Raw genomic sequence first — 14,419 nt, 5'->3', positions numbered from 1 at the left:
CTGTCTGTGTAGTCTGAACTGTCCCCTATAACAGCAGTCTGGCTGTGTAGTCTGGACTGTCCATTATAACAGCAGTCTGGCTATGGACATCCCCCAATTCAGCAGTCTAGCTGTATAGTCTTGGACGCCTATAGCTATGAAGTCTGTACCGCCCCATAGCAGCAGTCTGCCTGTGTAGTCTGGACCACCCCCTATAACAGCAGTCTGTCTGTGTAGTCTGGACCGCCCCCTATAACAGCAGTTTGTCTGTGTAGTCTGGGCCGCCCCCTATAACAGCAGTCTGTCTGTGTAGTCTGGACCGCCCCCTATAATAGCAGTCTGTCTGTGTAGTCTGGACCTCCCCCTATAACAGCAGTCTGTCTGTGTAGTCTGGACCGCCCCCTATAACAGCAGTCTGTCTGTGTAGTCTGGACCGCCCCCTATAACAGCAGTTTGTCTGTGTAGTCTGGACCGCCCCCTATAACAGCAGTCTGTCTGTGTAGTCTGGACCACCCCCTATAACAGCAGTCTGGCTGTGTAGTCTGGACCGCCCCCTATAACAGCAGTTTGTCTGTGTAGTCTGGACCGCCCCCTATAGCAGCAGTCTGGCTGTGTAGTCTGGACCGCCCCCTATAGCAGCAGTCTGTCTGTGTAGTCTGGACCTCCCCCTATAGCAGTAGTCTGGATGTGTAGTCTGGACCGCTCCCCTATAGCAGCAGTCTGGATGTGTAGTCTGGACCGCTCCCCTATAACAGCAGTCTGGCTGTGTAGTCTGGACCGCCCCCTATAGCAGCAGTCTGTCTGTGTAGTCTGGACTTCCCCCTATAACAGCAGTCTTTCTGTGTAGTCTGGACTGCCCCCTACAGCAGCAGTTGTTAACAAAACCATCATCTGTTATAATCAGTGTTGCTGAGTTGAAGTTCTTTACTTGAGAACTGGATATTTGTTCCATTAAGTTTTTTAAATTTAGATTTGCTTTTGTTATGCAATTTTTTTTTTACATTCTCGACCTAATACTTGAGGTTCTTCATAATTAGTGACACCGTAGTAGAGACGGGTGGTGGATGTTGTCTTTTAAGATTCATTGTTCATTGTTTCCTTCAAGGTATAAATCCATGAATGTATGGTTCACTATAATCCTCCGATACGTTGTGCGTTTTCCATAAACTAAATGCTCATCAACCTTTGGAAGGGTATTTCAACCAGAACTGTGAAAAGTAGAGCAACGATGAAGGTCAAAGCGCAGTGTCCAATGAAGAGATACAACTAGTGGAAGGAAAACATGGGAGATCCTTGGGTTAAAGTTGTTCATTTCAGGCTAAAAAATAGTTAGTGATTGGAAAATCTATAATACCACATCTATACATATGAAACCCTGAGTGATTGTATCTTCAAGTGGGACCAAAATAGGGTTGGCATCTGCAGGACTTTTGGGGTCCTTTTTATGTCAGAACATCATGATACATCTGCACAGGCTGTTACACTGTCTCCCCGTCCACCTGCTCCATCAGCAATCTCCCCTCCCTCTGCCTACTGCGATCTCACACACTTCACTAGGTGGAAATGCTCCTGCACAGTGTAACAGCTTGTGAAGAAGGTAACTCCTGTTATTAGCATAATTATAAAAGTTGATGTTAGAAGGAAGGAGGCAATGGATAAGAAATATAAGAAGATTACCACAGTCCCGGTGCCTGGATTATGAGTAATGTCCCTGGTTTATCATGGTTGATTCTGAAGGCAGATATTTTTTAATGAGTACTCACCATGTTGAGATCCTGATAGTGAAAAAGCTCCTCCTGTAGGCCAGCGTAAAAGTAGATAATAATAGGATGGACCAGATAACCGGCGTAGCTTATCTTAGATAGGAAACCCCATACATCGAAAGACAGCAAAGTGGTCACTATACCTGGAGGGAGAAAGTGGAAGCCATTTATTACAATCTGCCCTGTAGAGGGCGCTGTAATCTTGTGTGGGGGCAGCCTGACATCTCTATGGACGTGGGGAATTAGATTGTTACTGACAAAGTAACAACAACAAATATTCTAAATGGGAATCTCTCAGTAGGAACCAGGTAAAACTACAGTTAGTGTTATGTATCGTCCCTTGAGAGATATATACTCAGACCTTGGTGCATGTTCTTAGTAGCAGCAGAACTGTGAAATGTGGATCTATATTTTGGAATCTTAATGCATAAGGGATATGCCCTCACACTGCTATGATCTTTGCCTCTAACTTCACCTCAGCCACTCACCATCTGCTCTGAGTAACTGCTGTAATTTTTAACTAGAAGCTTACTTCAGCTTTTACTCAGAGAAAAGGACACAGGCCATGTAGCTGTTTAATACATAAAGAGCACAGCAGTGTGAGGACACACCCCCAGTGCACTTGAAGAAGCTACAATCTTGCATTTTAATCTATATTTTACAGTCCTGCCTTTAGTATGAGCTCCGGTGGTTTGGGCTTAACTTTATTTGGGCAGTCAGGAACTTGGGAGTGATATCACATGCAGACATATATAGATGGGTATCATCAGCATAGAGATGATACTGGAAACCAAATCTGCTGATGGTTTGTCGGATGGGGGGTTAGAGGGACAATAGAAGAGGATCCAGGACTGAGCCCTAAGGAACCCCGACACTGAGAGGAAGATGAGAAGAGAAAGATCCAGAAAAGGAGACACTGAAAGTGCGGTCAGAGAGAGAGTGCAGGGTCCTTCAGGCCAATGGAGCGAAGCCTCCTGAGGAGGAGCTGGTGGTCCACAGTATCGAACGCTACCGATAGATCCAGATGAATAAGGAGCAAATAGTCACCTTTGGGTTTAGCAGTGAGGAGATCATTGGAGACTTTAGTAAGAGCAGTTGTAGTGGAGAACATAGAGCGGAAACCAGATTGTAGGGGGTCAAGGAGGGAGTTAGCTGAGAGATAGCGGGTTAGTCGAGAATAGACCAGGCGTTCCAGGAGTTTGGAGATGAAAGGGAGGATAGAGACTGGTTGATTTATAGGAGCACTGGATGGGTCCAGGGAAGGTTTCTTTAGTAATGGCGTAAGAACTGCAGGTTTGAGGCATAGACACCAGAAGAGAGAGGTTGAAGATGTTAGTTAGGTGAGAAGTGACTGCTTGGGAGAGACTGTACCAGATGAAGGGGATGGGGTGAACAGGGTGAAGTACCTGAGGGAAGGTGTCAGATCCATTATTGTCTTGATAGTAAAGCGCCATAGTGATACATACTATAATATAAAGCCATAATAGTACTATACCTCCGTATCCTTCATGGCACAGAATAAAGATCAAACCAAGAACCACGGCCCACAGAGTGCGGTGAAGTCCTTGGTAAAGTGCGGCCATGATGGAGTAAGAGCTCTGGGTGTCATCTAAAACAAAAGCCAGCGATATGACTGTGAGCATGAGGGCCAGGGCAGAGATCCATCCCAAGGCGGCTTGTGTCTATAGGAAATACATAAGGCATGAAAAGACAAGTAACGGATTCATAATCAGACCAGAGAACATGGTTACACTCCCTCCCTGTGACATTGCATGCATAGACCTCCAAAATATAGTTGGACCTCTTTTAGCTGAGTTAATTCCACTAAATACTGTGAGAAAGTGAGAGGTGTTGTGTGGGAAAACCGCTATCTGTCCTACAGGCAGATGAAATGCTGGTGGTAAAAGCCCTGGGTTTGTCTGCAGTAACCCAAGGGTTAATGCAGACATGATAAGCAGGAATAGTCTGTTTTGTCTGTGTTGGCCTAGCTAACACAGACACATTTGTAATGTCCGTACTGGGCCTGCTTATTATGGAGTAGGGGTAGGCTGGTAGTGGGACTCCTACTCCACCCGGGCTTCGTCCTGGGCTTTTGTATAGCCCACAGGTGCAGGTCACAGGCCTCGTTAGGGTCTGATTTAGTCTGCAGGCCAGAAGCAGTAGGGGAGGCCCTACCTGGAGAGCTGAAAGTGAGGTTGCATTCTCACAGCAAAGGTAACTGAGGGTCTCCTGTCTTGCTGCTGGCCAAGAGCGTGTGCCAGGCAGCCTGGTACCCGGATAGCTAGGGTCCTCAAAATGTATTAGACAGCGCCTAGCCGGGCCGGAATTACTTTTATAATGTTTTTGCATGTGCCTAAGCCAAGGCTGAATTTGTGTTCTGTTTTGCAAGTGTGAATAAACACTTAAGTTGGACTTTTAAACCTGCGTGTGTCACTGCTTCCTGCACTGCTACCAGTCAACTACCAGAGCAATTCCCCACATATGGTGGAGGATGCGGGCATAGTGCAGTGAAGTATACACTAGTGCATGTCCGGGACAGCACTGAAGCTGCAAGCCACGGCCATGGAGGAGTTAATCAAGCAGCTTGTCCAGTCCAATGTGCAGCAGCAAGAGACAAACAGATTGCTGCTCCAGCAGGTAACAGCCCTGACCGCTGCTCAGCAAAGGACTGTCCCAGCAATGACGGTGAAGGACGCCAGGAAAGAGGTCCGCAAAGCTATAACCAAGATGACCGCCGAGGATGATGTGGAGGCCTATCTGACAGGCTTTGAGAGGGTGGCCACCCGAGAGAGGTTGCCACAGCAGCACTGGGCAGAGGTGTTGGCCCCCTTCCTCGTCGCTGATCCCCAGCAGGCATACTACGACCTGAGTGAGGAGGATGCCCAGGACTACTCCAAGGTAAAGGCAGAGATCTTGGCCCGACTAGGAGTGGATCAGCATCTACGCGCTCAAAGAGTGAATAGCTGGAGATACCAGGAGGCGCTACCACCGAGGGGGCAGATGCACCAACTTGTTCACTTGGTCCGCAAGTGGCTTCAGCCGGAGACATCAACCCCAGCCCAGATGGTCGAGAAGGTTGTTTTGGACCGTTTCCTGAGGGCCTTGCCGGGTGAGATCCAACAATGGGTGGGACACGGGGACCCGTCTGATGCCGAGGCGTTGGTGGGGTTGGTGGAGAGGTTTTGTGCCACTCAGGCCCTAACAAAGAAAGCCCCTTATACCCAGACAGGCCTTAAGGCACGGAAGGTCTTGTCACCCACAAATTCCCGGGGCAGGACAACGCCCAATGTCCGGGAAGTACCCCAGGGGAGGAGGAGGGGGGAGGCTCCCACCTGTTGGACCTGCCATGAGCCAGGTCATATTGCAGCCCATTGCCCCAATTCCTCAGAGCCCATGGACTGCAGTTCCGCCAGAAGGGTTTCTCTCTATGCTGCCCCTGTCTACACAGCTACTAGCCCCGACTCTGCTGATGAGCGCCACCTGTGCCGGGTGACTGTGGCAGGGCATCCAGCGTTGGCCCTGCTGGACTCAGGCAGTCGGGTGACCTTGATTAATGGGTCCCTCACAGACCCCAAGGCAGTCACAGGGCGCACAATTGGAGTCCTGTGCATCCATGGGGACGTAAAGGACTACCCCACCACAGTTATTAACTTCCAGACCTCTTGTGGAGAGACACTACATGAGGCAGCGGTTGTCAAGAACTTGCCCCATGACCTTATCTTGGGACGGAACTTCCCCATGTTCTGGACTCTATGGCGGGGAAACCAAGAGTTGGGGGGTTGTTCTCCTGTGTTGTCTGGTCAGATCTCTGAAGCCGAGCCTGATGACCCAGACTCTGGAGTTCCTGCCGTAGGGGTGACCGCCACAGAAGATGGAAGTGTAATGTTTCCCCTAGATGTTATGGCAGGCGAAACTGAGGAGGTAGTGACAGGACCGCAGTTGTCTGATTTGGAGGTATCCCGTGACAACTTTGGTACTGCCCAACTCCAGGACCCCACTCTGGTCCGCGCCAGAGAAAATGTGGTAGAAATTAATGGCGTACCTCAGCACCCAGGTGCGGATAAGTTGTTCCCTCGTGTGGTGGTAAATCAGGAGTTGTTGTACCGCATTGATAAGGTCCACGGTGAAACCCGGGAGCAGTTAATGGTGCCTCAGCCATATCGTCAGATGGTGTTAGACCTTGCACATAAGCATGTGATGGGAGGGCACCTAGGTACCACAAAAACTCTGGAACGCATCTTGCAGCGTTTTTACTGGCCAGGAGTATATGATAGGGTAAAAAGGTATTGTGAAACTTGCCCTGATTGTCAATTGCATGCTCCCATGGTACACTTTCGAAGTCCGTTGGTACCTCTGCCCATTATTGAGGTACCCTTTGAAAGGGTCGCCATGGATTTGGTCGGTCCTTTAGTTAAATCTGCTTGGGGGCATCAGCATATCCTGGTAGTCATGGACTATGCTACCCGATATCCTGAGGCCATCCCACTGCGGCACACCTCTGCGAAACTAATTGCTAAAGAGTTGTTTGCCATGTTCTGTCGGGTGGGACTTCCCAAGGAGATCCTCACAGATCAGGGGACTCCTTTTATGTCAAAAGTCACCAAGGAGCTATGTCGGCTCTTTAATATTAAACAGTTACGCACCTCTGTGTACCATCCTCAGACGGATGGATTGGTAGAACGGTTCAACAAAACTTTAAAGAGTCTGCTAAAAAAAGTGGTAAACAAGGGTGGGAAGGACTGGGATGTACTATTGCCATATTTAATGTTCGCCATCCGAGAGGTCCCACAAGCCTCTACTGGGTTCTCACCGTTTGAGTTAGTGTATGGCAGACATCCCAGGGGTCTCCTGGACATAGCCAAGGAGACATGGGAACAAGAGCCCACCCCCCACAAAAGTGTAATAGACCATATCGCAGATATGCAGGACAGGGTGGCAGCCGTCATGCCCATTGTCAAAGAGCATATGGAGGAGGCACAAAGAACTCAAAGCCGGGTTTATAACAGGTCAGCAAAAGTAAGGAGCTTTAGTCCCGGTGATCGTGTGTTGGTGCTAGTCCCCACTGTAGAAAGTAAGTTTCTCGCTAAATGGCAAGGACCGTATGAGGTTATAGAGAAAATAGGAGAGGTGAACTACAGGATACGTCAGCCCGGACGGAGAAAACCCGAGCAGACTTATCATGTAAATCTGTTGAAGGCCTGGAAAGACAGAGAGAGTCTGCATACAGAGATGGTTCTGGCTAGTCCAACTCCTGCGATACCCTCACAGGCTGCAGATAAGCCAGTGCCAGAGGCAGAAGTGCGAATAGCCGATACCCTTACCAAAGAGCAACAGCGAGAGGCTCGAGAGTTTGTAGCAAGAAATACAGATGTGTTCTCAGAGTTGCCAGGCTACACATCTGTAATTAAACATGATATTGTCACTGAGCCAGGGGTAAGGGTGAGATTTAGGCCGTACCGAGTCCCCGAAGCTCGTAGACAAGCCATATCAGAAGAAGTTCAGAAGATGCTGAAGCTAGGGGTTATTGAGGAGTCCAAAAGTGAGTGGGCCAGTCCAATTGTTCTAATTCCCAAACCGGATGGGACGTTGCGATTTTGCAACGATTTTAGAAAATTGAATGAGGTGTCTAAGTTTGATGCCTATCCCATGCCCCGGGTGGACGAGCTTATTGAGAGACTAGGGGGTGCTCGGTACTTCACCACCCTGGATCTAACTAAAGGATATTGGCAGGTACCCCTGACAGATAGGGCTAAAGAAAAGACAGCCTTTATCACCCCTGAGGGCCTTTTTCACTATGTTGTATTACCGTTTGGGCTTCATGGGGCCCCCGCTACCTTTTAACGGTTAATGGACATAGTGTTAAAGCCACATAGGAGATACGCCTCCGCCTATCTAGATGACATTATCATCTACAGCCAAGACTGGGCGAGTCACTTGGCCAAGGTACAGGCCGTAGTGAACTCTCTAAGGGCAGCGGGCCTGACTGCAAACACCAAGAAGTGTGCGCTGGGAATGGAGGAGACACACTATTTGGGGTATGTGATCGGTCGAGGTATAATTAAACCTCAGATCAACAAGATTGACGCTATACAGGGTTGGCCTCAACCAGTGAGCACAAAGCAAGTCAGGGCATTCCTGGGCATTGTAGGGTACTACAGACGGTTTATACCAAACTTTGCCACCATGTCCGCTCCCCTGACAGACCTGCTGAAGGGTAAAAGGCCTGTCATGGTGCGGTGGAATGAACAAGCAGAAGGTGCTTTTCAGGCATTGAAGTCTGCGTTGTGTGGATCTCCCATCCTCATTGCGCCAAACTTCAAGAGAGAGTTTATTGTGCAGACGGATGCGTCAGATGTAGGACTGGGAGCTGTCCTGTCTCAGGAGGTGAATGGCGAGGAACACCCCATTACTTACCTGAGCAGGAAGCTCACGCCAGCTGAAAAAAATTACAGTATCGTAGAGAAGGAATGTCTGGCGATAAAGTGGGCATTAGAGTCCCTACGGTACTACTTGCTGGGACGACAGTTCCGTCTCATAACTGACCACTCTCCTCTCACGTGGATGAGTAGAACTAAGGAGAAGAATGCCAGGGTCACTAGGTGGTTCTTGTCCCTCCAAAATTTCAGTTTCATGGTGGAGCACAGAGCCGGGAAGCTACAGGGCAATGCGGATGCCTTGTCCCGAACGCATTGCTTAATGTCAGGAGTTCGCCCCGGTGGGTCTGAACTGAGGGGGAGGGTATGTGAGAAAGTGAGAGGTGTTGTGTGGGAAAACCGCTATCTGTCCTACAGGCAGATGAAATGCTGGTGGTAAAAGCCCTGGGTTTGTCTGCAGTAACCCAAGGGTTAATGCAGACATGATAAGCAGGAATAGTGGGGGACATTTACTTAAAGTGTCGGTGTCTGCATTGGCTTTGTTACCGACCTGCTCTCGGAAAGAAGATACACATTTAATATTGTAGAGCTGTGCAGAGACATTTCTGTCCCCGAGCCCATTTTCTGTCCCCGAGCCCATTTTCTGTCCCTGGGACCAAAATCTGTCCCAAGCACCAGAAATGTGTCCAACAGTCCCTGCTAGACCAGTTTTCTTTTGGTCTACTTTCCGCCAGTTTACAGCACCCAAAAATGGCTGTGACACATATTAATTCTGTCTGAGTTTCCACTCCGCCAAAGCCACGCCCCTTTTCGGAGAAGAGTCGGAGCAGACGGAAAAAGTCATTTTTTCTGTCCCCGACAGCTAATAAATAGGTCTGAGAGCAGAACATGTGGTGAGAGCGCCACAAAACTGGCGGAAACGCCATAGTAAATGTCCCCCAGTCTGTTTTGTCTGTGTTGGCCTAGCTAACACAGACACATTTGTAATGTCCGTACTGGGCCTGCTTATTATGGAGTAGGGGTAGGCTGGTAGTGGGACTCCTACTCCACCCGGGCTTCGGTCCTGGGCTTTTGTATAGCCCACAGGTGCAGGTCACAGGCCTCGTTAGGGTCTGATTTAGTCTGCAGGCCAGAAGCAGTAGGGGAGGCCCTACCTGGAGAGCTGAAAGTGAGATAACTGAGGGTCTCCTATCTTGCTGCTGGCCAAGAGCGTGTGCCAGGCAGCCTGGTACCCGGATAGCTAGGGTCCTCAAAATGTATTAGACAGCGCCTAGCCGGGCCGGAATTACTTTTATAATGTTTTTGCATGTGCCTAAGCCAAGGCTGAATTTGTGTTCTGTTTTGCAAGTGTGAATAAACACTTAAGTTGGACTTTTAAACCTGCGTGTGTCACTGCTTCCTGCACTGCTACCAGTCAACTACCAGAGCAATTCCCCACAATACTAACAACAAAAATGACGTAAGGCCAGTTTAACCCTTTTGCAATAATTAAAACTTTTATTTGAGAATTTAAAACATTTGACAGAGAACACAAATAACAAATGATCAGGAAGTGGGAACCTGCTGCTGAAATTATGGGGGTCATTTACTAAGGGCCCGATTCGCGTGTTACCCGAATATTTCCGATTTGCGCCAATTGTACCTGAATTGCCCCGGGATTTTGGCGCACGCGATTGGATTGTGGCGCATCGGCGCCGGCATGAGCGTGACGGAAATCGGGGGGCGTCGCCGAGCGAAAACCCCACATATTCGGAAAAACTGACGCATTTAAAAACGGAAAATGTGTCGCTCGGGACGCGCTTACCTTCACTCAGCCGGCCTCGGTGAATTCCGGCGCGTTCAGATGCTTTTCAGCGCAGCAGCGCCTCCTGGTGGACGGCGGAGGAACTACCATATTAAATCCCGGCCGGACCCGAATCCAGAGCAGAGAACACGCCGCTGGATCGCGAATGGACCGGGTAAGTAAATCTGCCCCTATGTCTTTATGAAATGCCCATTAATGGCTATTTCTTGCCCCTTCATTGTGATAAGTTCTCAAATGAAGGGAAGGAGAAGGGGGACAGGGATTAGAGAGAGGGAAGGGGTGGGGGGTCAGTATGACGCAGTCAGTGGAGCTTTCACTGGATTACACCCTGGGGCACATTTACTTACCCATCCTGCGCGTTCCCAGAAAGTGCATTGTCCGATGATTATCCACTGTGCCGCGATTCACTAAGATCGTGCGCCCGATATCCTGCATGTGTCGCTTCCCCGCTCAGGTCCCCGGAGTTCACCTTCTTCTTCCTGGTCCATGGAAGTGCTTGATCTTGAGACACAATTTGAAAGTTAAATCCTGCGCTCAGTCCGAATCAGTCCGATCGTCCGACAGCCACGCCCCCCAATTTCTGCCGCATGAAAGCAGCGCAGCAGATTATGACAAGTTTGAGAACTTATCACAATCAAAAATGCCGCGCCCAGGACTAAGGTAATAGCCATTAATGGGCATCTCATAAAGACATAATTTCAGCAGCAGGTTCCCACTTCCTGATCATTTGTTATTTGTGTTCTCTGTCAAATGTTTTAAATTCTCAAATAAAAGTTTTAATTAGCGCAAAAGGGTTAAACTGGCCTTACGTCATTTTTCTTGTTAGTATTGCATTGCATAGGACACTGCATTACATTGTTTAAGCTTGAGATGCAATATCAATTACCGCCACTATACAATTAATGGCGCTGTGTTTGGTGTGTAGGGAAGAGACTGTAACCATTGCCTGAACACTGCAGCCTCCTCAAACATCTGATCTGTGGTACTGAATACATGATTACAGTGTGGGCTGCTACTGTGAGCACAGGTCCCTGCGCTGTGATTAAAGGAAATCTTCCATCAATATCCATCATGATAAACCACATTCATAGATCCAGGCACGGTGAATGTGGTCATCATCTTATATTTGATATTCATGGCCTTCTAACTTCTAAAAATCAACTTTTATGACTATGCTAATGAACCAGAAGGACTCTGGAGGCTGCTACCAGAGCCCCTCCGAGCTGTAGCTTCATAGGTTATTACACTGTGCAGGAGCACCCCCCCCCCCTCCCCACTGTATGTGAATGTAACAATTTAAAAAAGTAATGCAAATGAGTCTGAGGGGCTCCCCGCTCCATTAGCACCTATGGAGCCCAGTGCCCCTCAGGTGCATTTGCATAATAAAAAAAAATTTCTGTGAAAACCAGGGAATAAGAAGCTAAAAGAAGAGCAGATCCTGCCAGAAGGGGGCAGACACCAGTATGTCAGTGTGCTTGGTTTACAGGCCTTCATCCTGGTGGTAGATTTCCTTTTAATCTGGAAAATATTCTAACATCACTAATTCACAGACTAATCCTAAACATATAAAGAAATCCTTTCTCTTCAGATCAGTACAGGCGGTCCCCTACTTAAGAACACTCGACTTACATACGACCCCTAGTTACAAACGGACCACTGGTAATTTCCTGTACTTTAGCCTTAGGCTACAATAATCAGCTGTAACAGTTATCACAGGCGTCTGTAATGAAGCTTTAGTGTTAATCCTGATTCTTATGACAACCCAACATTTTTAAAATCCAATTGTTACAGAGACCAAAAAAGTTCTGTCTGGGATTACAATGATAAAATAAACAGTTCCGACTTACATACAAATTCAACTTAAGAACAAACCTACAGACCCTATCTTGTATGTAACCCGGGGACTGCCTGTACTCAGAATACAACCCCCCAAAACTGAAATCTGAAATCTCTTACCCTGTTCTTAAAGTAAAGACTTTGCTTCCCGACTAAAAGAATTGCAAGAATCATCCCGACAAGGAAAGGTCCGTATCGGCAGTAGGGTCTGTCGTAATATTCCGCCCAATAATTCTCCCGACACTGGCTGCGGACAGAGATTATAATAATAAAACTAATTCCTTTATTTATATAGCGCCCACAGATTCTGCAGCGTTGTACAGAGCTTGTCTTATAAAATGCTGAATAATCATGAGCAGATCGAGCACAAGATCGGTCATATCAGAGACGAGTGGGGGGGGGGGTGTTACTGACCTTTCACATTTCGGGTAGCGAATTGGAAGTTTTAAAAAGTACGAAATTAAGGTGGTGGCGATGACAGAGGCGGCACAGGTCAATGTCACGACTGCAATCATGACGCGCTTAGCTCTGCACAAGAGGACAAGGAAGGGTTAATTCATTTCTTATGTCTTTTGGTTACAATGTATCAACATCTTGTGATTTATCAATGAGCGCCCTATTCTTATACAGTGGGGAAAATAGTATTTAGTCAGCCATAGAGATGAGCGAACATACTCGTCCGAGCTTGATGCTCGATCGAGCATTAGCGTACTCGTAACTGCTCGTTGCTCGGACGAGTATTTCGCCCGCTCGAGAAAATGGCAGCTCCCGCCGTTTTGCTTTTTGGCGGCCAGAAACAGAGCCAATCACAAGCCAGGAGACTCTGCACTCCACCCAGCATGACGTGGTACCCTTACACGTGGATAGCAGTGGTTGGCTGGCCAGATCAGGTGACCCTGGGATAGACTAGCCGCTGCCCGCGCTGCTCGGATCATTCTCTGTCTGGATGCCGCTAGGGAGAGAGCTGCTGCTGGTCAGGGAAAGCGTTAGGGTGTTCTATTAGCTTACTGTTAGGCAGGAGTGATTCTACAAGAACCCAACAGCCCTTCTTAGGGCTACAATAACGTTATACTTTTTTTTTTTATTTGCTTGTGGCTGGGCTTGCTGGCACTAGTAGTGCAGCTAGTACCATATTGTGAGGGATTTGCAGGGGGACTTGCTACCGTTGTGTTTAGCTCTTAGTGACACACATATCCACCTCAAACACCAAAGTGGGAAAATTTATTAGGGGTTTGATTTCAATTAGGCACAGTCTGCCAGTTTCTTTTTATTTTACGTTTATTTTTTCATAACTCAGCGTCATCTCATCTTGCATAGTAGTGTGCTTTAATACTTGGCTAGAAAATAGCCATAGGAGAATCCAAACGGCTTACTTACGCCTACAGTAGCGTTATATATATTTGATTTCTGGTTGATCTGCTGGTGGCTGTAGTTGCTGCAGTGCATCTACTAGCAAATTGTGAGCAATTTGGAGTCAGACTTGCGACCACTGTGTTTTAGTGACGCACATATCCATCGCAAAGACCGAAGTGGGAAAATTTATTAGGGCCCGGGGTTGGATTTCAATTAGGCACAGTCTGCCATTTCCTTTTTTATTTTACGTTTATTTTTTTAATAACTCAGTGTCATCTCATCTGGCATAGCAGTGTGCTTTCATACTTGGCTAGAAAATAGCCATAGCAATAGGATAGCATCGTTTGGTTTTAAAAACTAAAAAACACACCAAAAAAAAAAAAACACAAAAAAAAGTTAAAAAAAAAATTAAAGTTATAACTCTCATTTTCAAAATGTTTAACCCGAGGGCTAGGGGTAGAGGACGAGGGCGTGGACGTGGGCGTCCAACTACTGCAGGGGTCAGAGGCCGTGGTCCTGGGCGGGGTGAGACACCACCTGCTGATGAGGGAGCAGGGGAACGCCGCAGAGCTACACTCCCTAGGTTCATGTCTGAAGTTACTGGGACTCGTGGTAGAGCACTGTTGAGGCCAGAACAGTGCAAACAGGTGATGTCGTGGATTGCCGACAATGCTTCGAGCAATTTGTCCACCAGTCAGTCTTCCACGCAGTCCACCCATGTCACCGAAATCGGCACTCCTCCAGCTCCTGCACCTCAGCCTCCTCCCCCCCAGTCTGCCCCCTCCCAGCAAAATTTGCCATTTAAACCGGCATACTCTGAGGAACTGTTTTCTGGACCCTTCCCACAGTCACAAACCACTTGTCCGGTTGCTGATGAGCAATTTTCCGATGCCCAGGTTTTCCACCAGTCGCAGTCTATGGGTGATGATGACCTTGTTGACGTACTGGAAGAAGTGTGTAAAGAGGTGTCCGACGATGAGGAGACACGGTTGTCAGACAGTGGGGAAGTTGTTGTCAGGGCAGGAAGTCCGAGGGGGGAGCAGACTGAGGGATCGGAGGATGATGAGGTGACAGACCCAAGCTGGGTTGAGAGGCCGGGTGAACACAGTGCTTCTGAGACGGAGGAGAGTCCTCGACCAGAACAGGCTGGAAGAGGCAGTGGTGGGGCCAGACGGAGAGGCAGGGCCAGAGCTGGTGCATCAGCGCCAAATGTGTCAACTAGTGAAGCTCCCGTGGCGAGGGCTCCTGCGGCGAGGGCTAGATTTTCAGAAGTCTGGAGGTTCTTTAAGGAAACACCGGATGACCGACGG

General features: G+C 48.2%; 1 protein-coding gene across 1 annotated transcript in view; it reads right to left on the bottom strand.

Moving 5' to 3' along the window:
- Nucleotides 1-782: 782 nt before the first annotated feature.
- LOC140064431 (O-acyltransferase like protein-like) overlaps nt 783-14,419 on the bottom strand; it is a 31,175-nt gene continuing 17,538 nt past the window's right edge. The window contains exons 4-8 of the mRNA XM_072111384.1: nt 12,171-12,284; nt 11,877-12,003; nt 3,238-3,424; nt 1,743-1,885; nt 783-1,245 (exon numbers count right to left, since the gene is read on the bottom strand). Coding sequence (XP_071967485.1) covers nt 1,147-1,245; nt 1,743-1,885; nt 3,238-3,424; nt 11,877-12,003; nt 12,171-12,284 — 670 coding nt within the window. The 3' untranslated portion in view covers nt 783-1,146. The remainder of the gene's footprint in view (nt 1,246-1,742; nt 1,886-3,237; nt 3,425-11,876; nt 12,004-12,170; nt 12,285-14,419) is intronic.

This window comes from Engystomops pustulosus, chromosome 1 (assembly GCF_040894005.1).
Source record: "Engystomops pustulosus chromosome 1, aEngPut4.maternal, whole genome shotgun sequence".
NCBI lineage: Eukaryota > Metazoa > Chordata > Amphibia > Anura > Leptodactylidae > Engystomops > Engystomops pustulosus.
Note: the sequence above shows the minus strand (reverse complement) of the source record. Positions and strands in the feature narration are given on the sequence as shown.